This window comes from Egretta garzetta, unplaced genomic scaffold (genome assembly GCF_000687185.1).
Source record: "Egretta garzetta isolate BGI_Z169 unplaced genomic scaffold, ASM68718v1 scaffold204, whole genome shotgun sequence".
NCBI classification, from domain to species: Eukaryota; Metazoa; Chordata; class Aves; order Pelecaniformes; family Ardeidae; genus Egretta; species Egretta garzetta.
Window position 1 is genome coordinate 5,304,795 of NW_009259424.1, and position 15,039 is coordinate 5,319,833.

At 41.8% G+C, this 15,039-nt stretch overlaps 1 protein-coding gene across 1 annotated transcript in view; it reads right to left on the reverse strand.

The window, feature by feature from the left end:
* Positions 1-15,039, reverse strand: part of GRID1 (glutamate ionotropic receptor delta type subunit 1) — a 315,745-nt gene that overhangs the window by 15,951 nt on the left and 284,755 nt on the right. The window contains exons 11-13 of the mRNA XM_009637022.1: positions 12,794-12,989; positions 4,101-4,267; positions 2,505-2,745 (exon numbers count right to left, since the gene is read on the reverse strand). Of these exons, the coding sequence (XP_009635317.1) occupies positions 2,505-2,745; positions 4,101-4,267; positions 12,794-12,989 (604 nt within the window). The remainder of the gene's footprint in view (positions 1-2,504; positions 2,746-4,100; positions 4,268-12,793; positions 12,990-15,039) is intronic.

A 15,039-nucleotide genomic window follows, 5' to 3' on the forward strand; every position in this document is an offset into this window, starting at 1 on the left:
GGGCACGGGGGGGAAGCGGAGTTCACATTTTACCAACAGCGCGGCCATGTCACCGTGAAGCAGAGGAACCCTGAAGCCTCTGCCTGTTCTTGCGCTGGGCGGCAGGCACCCTTCCCTCCAGCTGCTGATCCAGAAGCGCTTCTAGCCACCTGCCCTTCACTGCACCCAGCTGTCCTTTTTGGGGACCCCTCCTCATGTTCAATCCCACCTCTGCCCCACGTTGCCCCCCTTACGCTTTCCCCCCATCCCTGCGCCCTTCTCCTTCGGAACGCGCACTTGCTCGCCCAACCTTAACACCTGCTTGTGCCTGGGCTCCCGCCGGCTCTCCTCCCTCTCCCTCTGCAGCACCCCCACCACTGACCTTTTCTGAGCCTGTTTGTGCATCCTCTGCCTGAAATTAATTTGCCTCCCCTAACCCCGAGTGGCTGGGCTCTAAGGGCAGGCCCAGCCCCACACACGGCTGATCTTCCCAAGCACAGCTTTACCGTATGGGTAACTTCAGTAATACTTTAAAAAATGGAAGCTTAAAAGTATTCTATTTTTTGTCATGGAAACTGCAACAGAGGATGTACGGAGCAACCCTAATTGAGAACATACTGGAGGGAAAGGGGAGGAGGAGAGGGATGGGAAGGGGAGAAAAAGATGGGACGGGGTAGGCAGGGATCAGTAATAATCCTCACAGATATAAGAAGAGAAATGAAGGGGATAAGCCAGGAAGACACATCCTTTTTCAGAGGTGGAATGAGAGTATTTAAAACTCCTTGCAATAAGAGTGAATTATTTCACCTTCCCTATATGAAACTCTGCCCTGGGGGCAGATTCTCATCTCGCTCTACGAAGATGCACAAAGGCGAGTCCCTGGGCGATGAGAGGGGAACGCAGGGTAGGGCAGAGCGGGTGCTGGTGTGCACGCAGCCCGAGGACGCTCCAGGCAGCGTCCCTGCCCCTCGCCCTGCCAGGCTTTCGCAGTGGGCGGTGAACGGTCACTGCTCGGGTTTAGGCTTCAGCAATGCTAACACGGGCTGGGGCCTTTGGGATTGCAGCAGGAGTGACTTCTACAAGGCAGCAGGGCAAAATGCTACAGTATGTAACCAAAGAGCAATTAAATATGCACTTCTGTTCCTATGAGAGATTCTTTACAAGCAAGAGTACCTACTCGTGCTCTCCCTGTGCCTGCTTTTGGAGTGCTGCGTTGTGCAAAGCGGAGACATACTTCCTTTTACCAAAATTTTCCTTTTGCTATTGTACATTGCGGAGCCACAGGCAAGTGCCTTTGCAGCTTTGTGCCACAAACGTGATACAGATGTTTATCACCAAGCACTTGACGGATGAATTCAAATGGGAGAAGCAGGAACTCAGAAGAATGGAATCTTACTGATAAATATTTCACAGCATTACAGACTGCAACATATATCTTCAGATCCCATTTGCCAGAATTGCTTACAGGTGATAGGTACGTCAATTAGTGTAGTACTCCTGGCAACCTGAGAAACATAGATTGGAATTGATGGGCTATGCACTATTTTCCAGCTGTAGTGCAGCTCGCTGCTATTATTTGCTTGTCACAAACATCTGTTCCAAGACGAAAGCACCTACAAATGCCTCAGTGTCTCCAAAATTACAAGAGGTTAGTTTGTTAAACATTTAATCTATGTAAACAAATACAGGCTTCATGCAAGACAGATCTGAGTATGGACTGATCATTCTATCATAGCATTGCTAACTATTACTCGCTGCTGTGCCAGAAAACTTCAAAACCAAGAACGTCTCAGATACATTTTCCTAGGTAAAATATGTCATATGAAAGTTGGTTTACTCAGAGACTCGTACCTTTAGAAATAAAACTGATTTCAAAAGAAAGGAAGCCTTTAAACAGTGTCATGGCAATATGGCTTATTCAGTTCATAACTAGCTGGTTTATTTTTAATTGCTCGTGTACCTCTTTAAACTCAGCCTAGGTCAGCCATGAAGGAAAACAGCTACCAGCTGCTGGCAGCTGCACAGCCTGTGCAGGATGGACATGGTTCTCGCAGCTGATGGATGGGGTCTCAGATCAGAGAAAACATTAGCACAGACGGCACAACTGGGTGCCCGTGAGGGACCTCCCCGTCACTCACAGCAGAGAGGCCAAGGGCATGTTTCTGAACTACTCTCTTACCCCTAAAGGTGGTCTCTCCAGGTCAGGGTTGAGGCACATTGGTGGGGCAATGTGGGGAAGTTTGCACTGCTGCTGCCCATGCTGTATCTGCTCTATAAATAAATAGAGGACTTTAGTCTCCAGGGCTGTCAGTTTGGCACCTTCCAGGTGCACAAAAGACATGTTTTGGTTTTTTTTATTTGTTTAGCAACAACCACCCAAAAAGTTATATGCAAAGCTTAGTATGGCAAATCAAAATAAACCAGATTTATTGTATGAGAGCACCTAAAATCCCACAACTTCCATTCGCTCTCTCTTTCTTTTGTGTTTTCTACTTTTAATTGTGATAAGAATAAAAGTTATGGACCTCTTTCGGTGTTTCTTGATGACAACGGTTGCTGTTCCACCACAACTCCAATGCTGCCACCAAGCATGCAAGAAGAAGGCCTATTGCTAAAATGCAGAAAACGCCTGCAAAACTGTGAAGCTTGAGTGCCTTCCCATCTGTCTGTGCATTGGTATGGCTATTCAGGTCACAACGTCCCATCCGTGGCCACCATTTCTGTTTAAGTACATCCAAGTCTCCGCTTTCTTGCAACTCTAAGATCCTGCAGAAATTTGAAAAGACAAGTGTTATTTTCATGATACTTTTTCACAGTTTTCTGGTCCTTTCCATACGTCATGTAACTCTTAAATCTACCGTCCCACAATTCAAAACTCCATCCCACCACCACCACCACCGTGTAGTATTCTTCATCTGAAACTCCATTATACCAGGATTTTTCTCTACTCACAGCAGCAGGTAAACTCCACTGGGTAACTTTAGAAAAAGAAGAGACTGTCAAAAATTCCACTGCAATGCAAGAAGCGTTTCCAAGGGAAATCACTATACTCCAGTTAGTCATGGCTGGTCTGGCGACATTCAGCTGCAACAGCTGGTCCCACCACTGAAATGCTCAACCCACTCCACTGCTGCTCTCCCACAGTAATTTCAAAATCAGGTGAGACTAAACATGCTACTATTTGTGCGCCACTTGATACAAATCTGTTCAAGCAGCGACCGACTCATTTACTTCAGCAAATGTACTTTATTCAAAAGGATTTTACTTCAGTGCTGTTACTTCATGCCTGAATTACTGTGTTAACAGTTGCTAATTAATCATTGTTTTGCCTCTTGTGAAGTGTCCCTTCTCACCATGAATGATTCATTTTGGATTTGGTTTGATAACTGTTTTAGCTGTTTACTAACAATCTTTCCTCTTGAGGCAGCTTTGTCTCTGGTTATGCAGCTGGGGTTTTACCCTTTTTTATAAAGAAGGCGCGAGATGAGGAAATCTTGCTTCAGCTCCCTGCCTGGAGCAGAGCACCCGCTCACCTTCGGCTAAGGCCACACATGCCTGCAAAACTGCATGTCTTCATTTCAAGCGTACACATTCACATCAAAAAGATACTCCTAGCTGATAACTCAGAGATCATGAAATGGCATAGTCTTATCATGTCATAGTCTTGGCAATCCCATGCAATACTCAGCAATTCTTGTTTTCCTGTACCATTGTGAGGCTTCAACCTGCCTCTCCATCCTCAAGGATGAACCAGGGCATTATCACTTCCTTACTATAGGGAGCAACACATTGCTTCATAGCCTGCAAAATGGAGCGTGAATCAAAGATCTCTCTTCAATCCCTCCCCTAGCTCACACAAAGCTCTGAGGACATCTGTCCTTTTTCTGCCAGAGGCAGGGCTGTCTGGAGGTGTGAGGCCACACGCCACCTCCAGTCCCCTCCTCCCTAAGCGGATGCTCATGGAGCAGAAGTACCAGCTGAAGCCTGAGCTCACAACCTCTCTGCTGTCATTTACTCCTTGTCTTTTATTCAATAATTGCCAAAATTCACATGAACCACAAATAGCATGCCTTGCTGGTTGTAGAGAGGAATCCTATACAACGAACTTTGTTTCAGTTTACCTCTGAGAGAAAAGATCTCTGTAAGGACTTCCATGCTGGAGTGCGATCCCGTATCCTTTGCTGCTGATGCTGTTTCCAATGACTGTCACAGAGCATTCATCGTCCGTCAGCGCAGCATATTCCACCACCGTCACATCCCACAGGAAAGCATAGTTTCCTTTCTTTGCCTGTAAATACATCATGAACACAACAAAACTACATTTCTAGGTAGGACAAAAACCAAGCAAACAAACAAACCCAGAGCTTGTCATTACTCCATGGTGGTATTTCATTAGGTCACAGTTTATCTGCAGACCTCCAACACCTTAATACACTTCTAATGCTCTTCCCTCCCAGCAGTACCTCATCCACACCAAACCTTCCTAAAATGTCTTCTAATAGGAATACATAGGATAACATAGCCAACTGTAAGTGTAGGCAAGGCTTACATAACAGGTAAATAATTATAAATGAAAGCTATTGCCTGAGCTGATGAAATTTGATGTATTGTTTTATAGGAGACATGGATTAGCAGAAGCATAATTGGTTCCATACATTCATGTAACTAGCCGGGTACAGTGGGAGCACCAAGTGGTGCTTGCTGGTCACCACAGTCACCAAAATGGTAACTTTATAGCTTTCCTCATATAAATCTGTAAACAAAGCCCCTTCCGAGAGCTATGTTAGTCCTGTAACAAAAGGCATGCTCTGAGCTTAAAGAGTTCCCTCTTTTTTTTCACAGGTAAGAAGAGTCACCAGCATCCTATGATCCCAGTTTTGTGACAAATACTGTTTTATTTTAGCACACACCCATGCAGATGTTCTTAAATGTCAGCCTCACTCAGGATTCAAACTGATGCCTGCAGGCAGTGTGTACGATGAGTGTAAATCACCTTAACATAAGATGTAAGAAACATCTCTGGATAGGGATTCAGTAAAGAAAAAAGTCATCATTTTGTTTGGTAAAAGTAATCATTGGTTTCCTAATGTATTTAAGTAGCATGTTTTTAAGTCTCTAGTGAACATACAGAGCACAACGGAACAGATGGGCTGGAACATCTAATGCAAATAAATGAGTAGTCACGAATGTAGGATTTTTTTTTTTTTTTTAATTTTGGGTAATTTCAGATCTTTCTTTAGGTCAGAAAAAAGCAAGGCAGGGAGCTGAAGTCCCGCATATATTTCTTTATGGGAACTGAATCACCAAGCTCCCCTAGCAAATGGTTGCTGCTCTGACATGGAATTAGCTCATCCTTCCACGTATTTTCCATTTTTGTGTAAGCTCAGTGTTGAATTCACCGGTAAGCCTATAAGACGCCCTTAGTTGTGTTATTGTATTGGATTCCTCAGCTGAGCAATTAAGCTAATTTTACTTCACCATGCTTTGATATAAACCATAGCTTTCTGAAGTCCCTGACAGTTGTTTAAACATGACAATAAATCAGGTGGGTGAGTTATCCCCTAGTGGGTAGAATCCAGGGAAACAGATTAAAAGTATGTTGTCTGGATTTTCTGTAAGCTTCCTGCCACAATCCACCTCTTCCCCTCCCTCCCCGCTTCCCTTTTATCTGCATGAAGGCAATCAAAGATCCCCAAATTCATTTGGTTCTGAGTTAAAACAGAGTAGAAAATTTATATCCTTCCTCTTTGGAAAGATTTAAATGAGCCTGCGCTGACCACTTCAAAAATAATAGTTTTTAAGGGTATGGCACCTTTGTGGGTTTGTCCCCACTTTCTCCTTTGCCACCTCCCTGGTCAGTTCAGTGTGATGGTAACTAATGCATGTAACCTCAGACAACTACTACTATGCTAGTACAAAACATCATTAAAATCTAAACTACAGTATGAGCCTTACAGGAGTTATTCAAATAGGAGCCACAGGATTCTACTGTTAAAATTGTACACTGATTTAGCTGACAACTTACTAAACTGACATGTTCATAAAAATATCTCTCACTTCAATGTCACTGTACGACACCAGACCAGAGCAAGACTTCCACATTTACACTGTAATACTATCCCTGGCTGTCTACCTAAACTGGAAACAGTGGCTCAAAGGAGGAAAGAACAAACAAATCGCTCTCTACTATATGCGACAGCCAGAAAAGGCTTCATAACCTATCAACACACGGATGCGTAAAAAATTAAGGATGGCAAGGAAGTGATTCCTCAAGGCATCTAGCCTATATTCAGCCAGCAACCTACATACTTGGAAGACTAAAATGTGCTTTTCAAAGGTATTTTCTGAAAGATCATGTACCCATAACTAACTGGGTTGTTAGCAGCAAATCTCTGCATCTTGCCCTCTGCTCTTCCTGTGATGGGCTTCCACAATTCACGTTTTATGCTTTCACATATGCAGTGGTGCTGCTAGGCCTCCTACCTGGTTAAGGACAACAGGCAAGGGGCATCAGTCCCACTGGTGTCCCTGGCAGAGAAGGACCATCAAAAGCCCTGTTATTGCACATCTTAGACAGGCTGTGTTCTATGGTAAATAGTACACAGGCTTTTGCTCCCTATGATAGAAAACTATCCCAGTGCGTTAAAAATATGTACTCATGGGACCAAAGACAACAGCATTTGTTACCGTACACAGAATTTATTCAAAAATCTATGCTATTAGAGAACAAAAACTTGCCTGATGGATGTGCAGAAAGAGGAGACCCAGAAAAGATTTGGCCTAAAACACTGTGCTAAAACATGTCTTGCATTTTTCTGGTTTTTTTCTTCTATGTTTGTTTGTCTGTTTTAAATAGCTGGATCTTTTAGTTGTTTCAGAATTGCCCTGTAAATCATCTTTTCAAATTTCCAATTTACAAAAGGAGAACACTGACAACATGTCATACATGCCTCATCTTTTCCTCAGTAATACTTGAGGAACACAGTCTTCCTCAAATATTCAATTTCAGTTAAAAGGCAGTGTCTAGAGAAAAATCACATTATTGATTCTGCTTTTCAAGCCTCAGTTTTCTGTATGTTATTTTATACAGAAGAGCTCTGTACACTGACTTCCAATGTTAGACAGCAGATCTTTTGACAAGGTTTACTTCTCTTGCATTTGCAATCTTGCTATCCTGAATTACGTCCTACAACTGCAAGTGGTCAATAAACAAAGTCTACCAGGTCTCTTCATATCAATTTTACATTTTTCTATGACATAAATCATTCTATCCAGTGCCATCACATCTGTAGAACATTATTTCTCTAACAGCTTCATCATTCTAGCATTAACAGGAATCTGAGTTTTAAACTCTTAGTTATGCATACTTCTCAACTCCCACGAATACTGGATGTAAGACTGCTTCCCCTCTCTGATTGCCAGAAACAGAATCTCCAAAGACCCCTTTTTCCTAAGAAAAGATTTGTCTCTTTCAAAACTTCTTCCACTTGCGTAATTTTCTTCTCTGAAGAAATGTTCATTGCATGGAAAGCTTCCTTATGACCAACTGTTTAGTTGTAGTCTAAATTCAGCATTCTTCACATCCCTGTAATATCTGTTGTGACAGCTAAGCAGTACCATTTGTTCAAGTTGAAGATAAACTGACAAACTTTGAAAAACGTATGTACAAGACACACAACCAAACACATACACATGTTTGAGATATGTTTACGTTTTATATACCTTCACTAGGCAAGCAGTAAAAGCCAAATAATATCAAATTGACACTTATTTTCAACCAAAAATCATCAGCAAACTTTTAAAAAGTAGTTTAAACTTTTCATTTTTGTCATGTGAAAGAATGTGTGTGTGCACATGTTCTTATCCCTCAGCTTCCAGGCTGGAGCAGTACTGGAAGTAGGAAGACCAAGAATTGCAGGAAACACCCTGGCACCGGCCCATGGGATGCATGAGCAGGGAACGCACCAAGGCTCCCAAGTTGCATATGACGCAGATGTACCTACCCATGCAACCAAGTCCTGACCACGATACAGCAAAGATCCATATCCTCAGGCTCTTGCGTTCACAGCTCAGCCATCTAAAGCTGGCATTGTATGTTTTTAGGGCCCAAAATAGAATAAAGATGTTCTAGGGATCAGACATCATTGCAAAGTTAATATATAGAGAGAGATGGTAAAAGGGAATGTGGCGAATAACAGCTGAGAATAAGTATGATAGCTTGAATAAAGAATGACTGAAATGAAACACAGAATAAGCTAAAATTTATCCTTTAGACTTTTAACTGGCTTTCATATTTTGCTCCTTTGCTATGGCCTTTTTGCGACTCTCAGCATGCAGGCATACCGAAGAACAAAACAACAACAGCTCGGCTAAACTTTCAAAAACCTCTTTAACAGAAATTCAGCCAAAGCAGCTCTCATTTATCCCACCCAGGTGGAACTACTATGGTGGTTTACACCAAAGACACCAGATTTATCTTTGGTTGAAGAGGTTTTAAGAAAACAGATTTGAGGGGAAAAAAAAGAAGCCCCTAGGCAAAACTTATATTAAAAACATTTCTTCTTCACAATCATAAAAAATTAAAAGGCCAAGGAAGATTGCCTCCTGGATATAAGAAGGACCACAAAGAGAATAGTACTACTTCAGAAAAGCAGTAGGCAACCTCATAATGTCACTCTTCAACATGGAGGGAGATGGAGAAATAGTGTTGAAAGAATCCTGGTTTACTGATGGTAAAAGGATGGATTTTCAAAGAAAGCATGGTAAGAAAGAATAATAACTCGAAAAAAGATGAATTTCAGATTAATCACTGATATGTCTGTGATTTAGCTGAAACTTATGAAGAAGCTACCATACTAAAGACAAAAGTTCAAGAATAATGCAACATTCATCATTAATTTCCTGGCAGAACAGAGTGTCACTGTAGCTGATCCCATTATATGGCTGGTAACACAGAAATACCAAACAGTGACCTTCACATTGGCATTAGTGGAATAGTTCAAAAACATGCTTGGATAACATTTATTATCTATAAGAAAGTGCTTTAAGAGAAGCAACACAGTTCTAATAAAAAGAAAACATGCCATGTAATCCTGTTCAAATGATCTAAAAATTAATATAATTAAGGAGCCACTAATATATTGAGGCTTTAAGGAATCATTTGCTTTCATTCCAGAGGCTGATGGGTCAAGAAACAGAGAAATTTATGAGTACCCATGAAAACATATGGATGAGCAACCACAATTGACAATATAAAATCCATTGTGGACAGTAAATTATTGGGGGGAAAAAAAATGAAAAAAATCCTATTCATTGAACTTTTAAATTACTTTTACCCTCAAAATAAAAATGAGCAGAGGTGACTGGTCAACAAGAAATGCTCTGATTTAACATTTAGCATTCATTAAGAGAAAGAAATTTTTTGAAGGAAGTAAAAAAGGGAAGGAATAAACTCTTGCTGTGCCATTGACTGAATCAAAGATACATTCACATTTTTTACTGTACTTGGTTTTGATTTCTTCATCAAAAGTGATACAAAAGAAGAAAAAGGATTCAGAGTAATTTTGGCACCAAACTGATTGGGCAGGGGAACAAACAGTCTCCACCAAAGCAAGACTTTTAAAAAATATGGTAACAGTTTAATTCTCATATATATATATAAAAAAGATATATGTATACATGGGAATACATAGGGATCATATTACTTCATTCATTCAAAGCAAAAATAGCTGCCCACAATGAAAAAAAAGCCACAGGTTATTACATGCGTTGTGGCAACTAATAATTACCCCGAAGAACTGATTGCCACCAGCTATTATGCAGTTTGCTGAGGTTTACAAATGGCTTAGAAATGTGTGTGACTGCAATGCCAATGTCCACCTGGGATAAGATGGCAGGAGCTACCCACTGCCTGCTTCCTGGGGATCCTGGCTGAAGCTTGACCCAGAAAGAAACTTTCTGTACAACAGCATTAGTCAATCCTCACCTAGTACCAGAAAATTCAAGTGGTGAAATATCATTTTGTATGGACCGGTGATTTGTCTGGTAACCTCCTCTTATCCTATGTAGCGGCATTTATGAACAGGGGGACGTTTTCCATCTGCAATGACCACTTTAAATTGCCTCATGAGTACAACAAAAGCAACTTGCCCTTCCGGCTCCAAAACATCCTTCTGTCGCTTATGTGACTTTGCAGTGCATTAATGCCCTTTCCGTGGCTCCACCAGGGTTGCAAAAGCTCTGCCTCGACAATGGGAGATGGTCACTGTGGCTACAGGGTCTGTGCTGTGTCTGAAAAGAGACCTCTCCCATGGCAACCAAACACCGCAAAAGCTTTCAGGACTGTCTTCACCTATTATCCATTTGTTTTTAGCCAGTCAAAGGGAGTAGGAAAATCTCTGGGAAATGAAGAGAGGTAAATGGAACAGAGACAAACATCTGAAATACCTGCCTGTACCATAAATAAGCAGCACTCTCCTGCTCTGCATTGAAGCGGCAGTGCTCTGTTTGTAACTGCAGCTGAACTGTGCTGTCTGAAGAAAAGGGAAAGGGGAAGGAAGGGAGAAAGCGTAGCAGTGACATTTTTTTTTTGCATTGTGTCAGGCAAGCCCTCCTTCAGAAAAATGCGTTAGGGATCTTTTTATGCTAGAGAGATTTAGATCTCCCATTTCCTATAAAACACACATATACATCTCTCTCATGCAGCAGTACATGTTTATGGATGGGAAGTCCCATTTCCTTTGCTGACATCAATTCTCCTTTAGAAAAACAGAATTTCTACCCATAATCCTTGACATGGAAAACTTGTCTGTTTATTCAAAGAGCTCAATGAGCTAGGAAGAGCTACGTTTAAACTATAAACACAACAGCTAAGTTGACAATGTCATTAAATATTAAGCCCAATTTATGTAGGTGTCTAATCAAATAGCAGCCTTGGTCAGCTTCGGGGACTGAAGTAAATTTGGTTATTGTTGACATTAATTGAATGAGCTGATCAAATGATATAAAAATCACCCAACAATACTGAAATCAAACTTAATATGAAAAGTTATTATTACATAGATAGGATGGAGCTGCCAGCTCCATACAGACAATGTAATTGGTATTCGAAAGAGCCTGCCAATCTACAGTTACATTTCTGGCTTAGGCAAATCTAGCTATCGTAAATGGCAGCATGCAGTAGGCTTACAGAATACGAGTATTTACAAACTCACAGCTAAAGAGCAGCCACTGACATGTAAAAAAAGAAAAAAAAAAAGTAAAATACTGTGCATTTGTCTAAGGGAAACTGTTTCATTATTGGTTTTAATGCCAGGTTACATAGAAAAGTATTTAATGTCTCTATGTCTACCTCTTTTAAATGCTAAAAAAGTATCTCAAAATAGAGGCCTCATTTTCATAAAGTGCTGAGCAGATTTTAAAAAAAAAAATCAGCAGACTGCAGACTTTGCTACTGCCAGAGCTCTACCTTGTACCAAGGCAGAAAGGCTCCTTGGGCTGAGTGCAGAGGGCTTTAGGAAAGCTCAGCTGGGAGATGGGAGAAAAGGCAGGGTGAAGCAAAACTCTTGACTAAATAAATACTCCTGTGCTGGAAGAGACAAGAGTGTTTGTATAAGGATTTTGTCCAAAAGTCACACAAACAGTCGGGAATCTTATGTTAAAGGACTTTGATTTGGGAAAGGGGATTGCCTGTGTTGCTGTGGTTCAGCCCAGTTATGGCACTGTAAAAAACAGTAAATTTTGGATGCTTTCCCTCTGACTGTTGAGAAAAGATTTCAAAGATTCAAAGGAAAAAAGGACACCCAAACCTCAACCATTTTATTATTTCCCACTTACAAAAGCATAAAGAACTAGCAACAAATTGATTCAGAATCAGTGTTTCACTGATGTCAGAATAATTTTAATCAATCACTATGTTAATTACAGCTGCTTGCTTGTTTTGTAAAAAAAAAAAATAATTGACAAATAAAGGGGACAGTTTTCACTAAAGGAGCAGCACATTAAACTTTCACCATGTCTGCATCCCTTCTGGACACGTGTGGTTTGATATTGTTTGCTGTCTGGTTTTGCTGAGCTACAAGACTGGAAGCAGAGAAGAGGAGAGGTAGGCTAAGAGTGAGAATGTGTGGACGGGTTTATTTGCATGATGTGAACCAGGGCTGTTTATCACAGGACTCCACACAAAGATGTAGGATCCCAAGCCATTATATATCAGTCCTTGAAGCCCACATCAATGCTCAGTTTCACAAAAAAAAATTTTGCAGTCATATCTGAGAGAAATAAAACTTTGGTGAAAGCATGGTGACACGTGAAGGAGTATATGCATTTTCCTTACATTTGGAATAACCAAAGAAAACCTTGCATTAAATTTCTGTTCTAAGGGAAACGAGTACACATTCAGTGAATCCCTTGACTCTTATTCATGTTTCCAATAAGTTCAATCCATCAACTCAGGAAAAAAAAACAACACTCAAATGGGCAAAGGACAAGAGTCAGTACCTGGATAATATAATGAATGATATTCAGCATGGTATTATTGGAGCTCACAAAAAACTTAAAAACCTTATGGACAGATCCACAGAAGGACTTATATACTGAAGACTTAGGCAGAGCTAAGGTACTTAAATTCAAATCCATGACCCCAAAATATGATTCTTATCTGCCATAGAGTTACTAAAAGGAACTTTAGTTAGGGATTGTTTTTTTTAAAAATTACTACATAACTGCTTTCCTGTAATTCCACATTATTAACTCCACGCAAACAACATTGATACAGCATGGAAATTAAGTCAAAACTCTTGTGATCCAGTCTTACCTTCCTGATGCCTTCAGAAGGGTTCGATACACAATTATCTGCCCCGTTATTCTTACTGATAGTCCTCCACAGCTCAGCAAAGGTGTTATCCTGCTCCAAAGGGTTTGTCCCTTTTGCTTTAAAGTATTCATACACTGCTGAATCCCTGACTGTACCGTAAGATATATCCATTTGTTTGGACAGATCCTGAAATGTTCTGAAATTCAAGCAATATTGAGATATTAGTATTACGTAGTACATTACCAAGATTTCATTCAATAAATATTTTCTATGTCTGTCACTAGTCAGAAAGCACTTACCCACACCGAGCCACATTTGCATATCTCTTTCCTCATCATAAAAGAAAATCAAGGAGTAATTTAATTGTATTGAGATCATATGAGTTTAACCCTCAGCAAGTTTGCGGATGACACCAAGCTGAGTGGTGCGGTTGACACACCAGAAGGACGGGATGTCATCCAGAGAGACCTGGACAGGCTAGAGAGGTGGGCCTGTGTGAACCTCATGAGGTTCAACAAGGCCAAGTGCAAGGTCCTGCACCTGGGTCGGGGTAACCCTCGGTATCAGTACAGGCTGGGGGAAGAAAGGATCGAGAGCAGCCCTGCCGAGAGGGACTTGGGGGTGCTGGTGGATGAAAAGCTGGACATGAGCCGGCCATGGGCGCTGGCAGCCCAGAAGGCCAACCGCACTCTGGGCTGCATCAAAAGAAGCGTGGCCAGCAGGTCGAGGGAGGTGATTCTGCCCCTCTACTCTGCTCTGGTGAGGCCGCACCTGGAGTACTGCGTCCAGCTCTGGAGCCCTCAGCACAAGAAGGACATGGAAGTGTTGGAGCGGGTCCAGAGGAGGGCCACAAAAATGATCCGGGGGCTGGAGCACCTCTCCTATGAGGACAGGCTGAGAGAGTTGGGGTTGTTCAGCCTGGAGAAGAGAAGGCTGCGGGGAGACCTGATTGCGGCTTACACTGAGGGTGGTGAAACACTGGAACAGGTTGCCCAGAGGGGTGGTGGAGGCCCCATCCCTGGAAACATTCAAGACCAGGTTGGACGGGGCTCTGAGCAGCCTGATCTAGTTAGCGGTGTCCCTGTTCCCTGCAGGGGGTTGGACTGGGTGACCTCTAGGGGTCCCTTCCAACCCAAAACATTCTATGATTCTATGATTCTATATCCAAGCTCTTTTTCACCCCAGTGAAGATTTTTTTGGACAGGCAACATTCATGTTGTGTATTACAATGCCAAGTTTGCACAAGGACGTAGTGCCATAAAGACTTACTCGAGCACAGGAAAAACTCAGATTATAAACAAAAACTTCCAGCCCCATCAGCATCACCAGAAATGCCTTGCAGAATTCAGTGGAATTAGTTTGCAGTTACACCAATACTCCGTCTGACTCCAAATCAATACGACTGTTTTAAACAAACAAATAAAAGTCTCGCTTCCAATTTCCACTAAGTCTCTCTCTCTCACACACTTTTCACAGCCTCTGGTAAAACAGGCATTTTTCATTCACACACAGGCCTAACTTTCATTTACTCATCATACCACTCTGGAAGTGTAAATGGGCCTCGGCCTGAGCGGCTGTGAATGCACCATTTATTTTCAAATTGTACAGAATGTAATTCACTCCTGTTTCACAGCCTTTTCTGCAGAGAAAGGTGTAAATCACTGCCTGCATCAATGAAAACCAGGCCAGGTTTCAAAACATTTAAGGTGGCATCGCTGCCATCAGAAGAAGCATCCTAGCTGTTTGCCACCTTCAGACGTTCATTCCTATTCCTGTGCCTCCTTCCTTCCTTTGTCCTCAAGTGTTGCTTCTGTGCAGTGCCACCATCTTTCTCATCTGAGCATCCACACACATTCAACCATTGACCACCACATGCAGCAACTGGCACCAAACTGGATCTCATAAATAATTGTTTACTTTATGTTTTATAAATGTGTAACTTCACATAATAACAGTGATGTGGTGCTGATATGAACAGCTGACTAATGCTGTTTGAGACCAGTCAAACTAAAGCAACCCTCCCTGCCTCCCCCACCCCATTTTTTTTTTCCCCAAAACAATCTTTCAGAAAAAAACCCTCTTCCTCAAAACGTATGAATAGCTCGTACCACCTCCCACCTACCTCCAGCTCCTGGAGCCACAAAAGCAAATCATTTTGCCTTGCAGCTCTTGCAGCAGGTTTCTTCACAATGCTCCTGAGGAGCCTTCTCTTGGCCCATGAGCTGAAGCTGTTTTCCACAACTGAA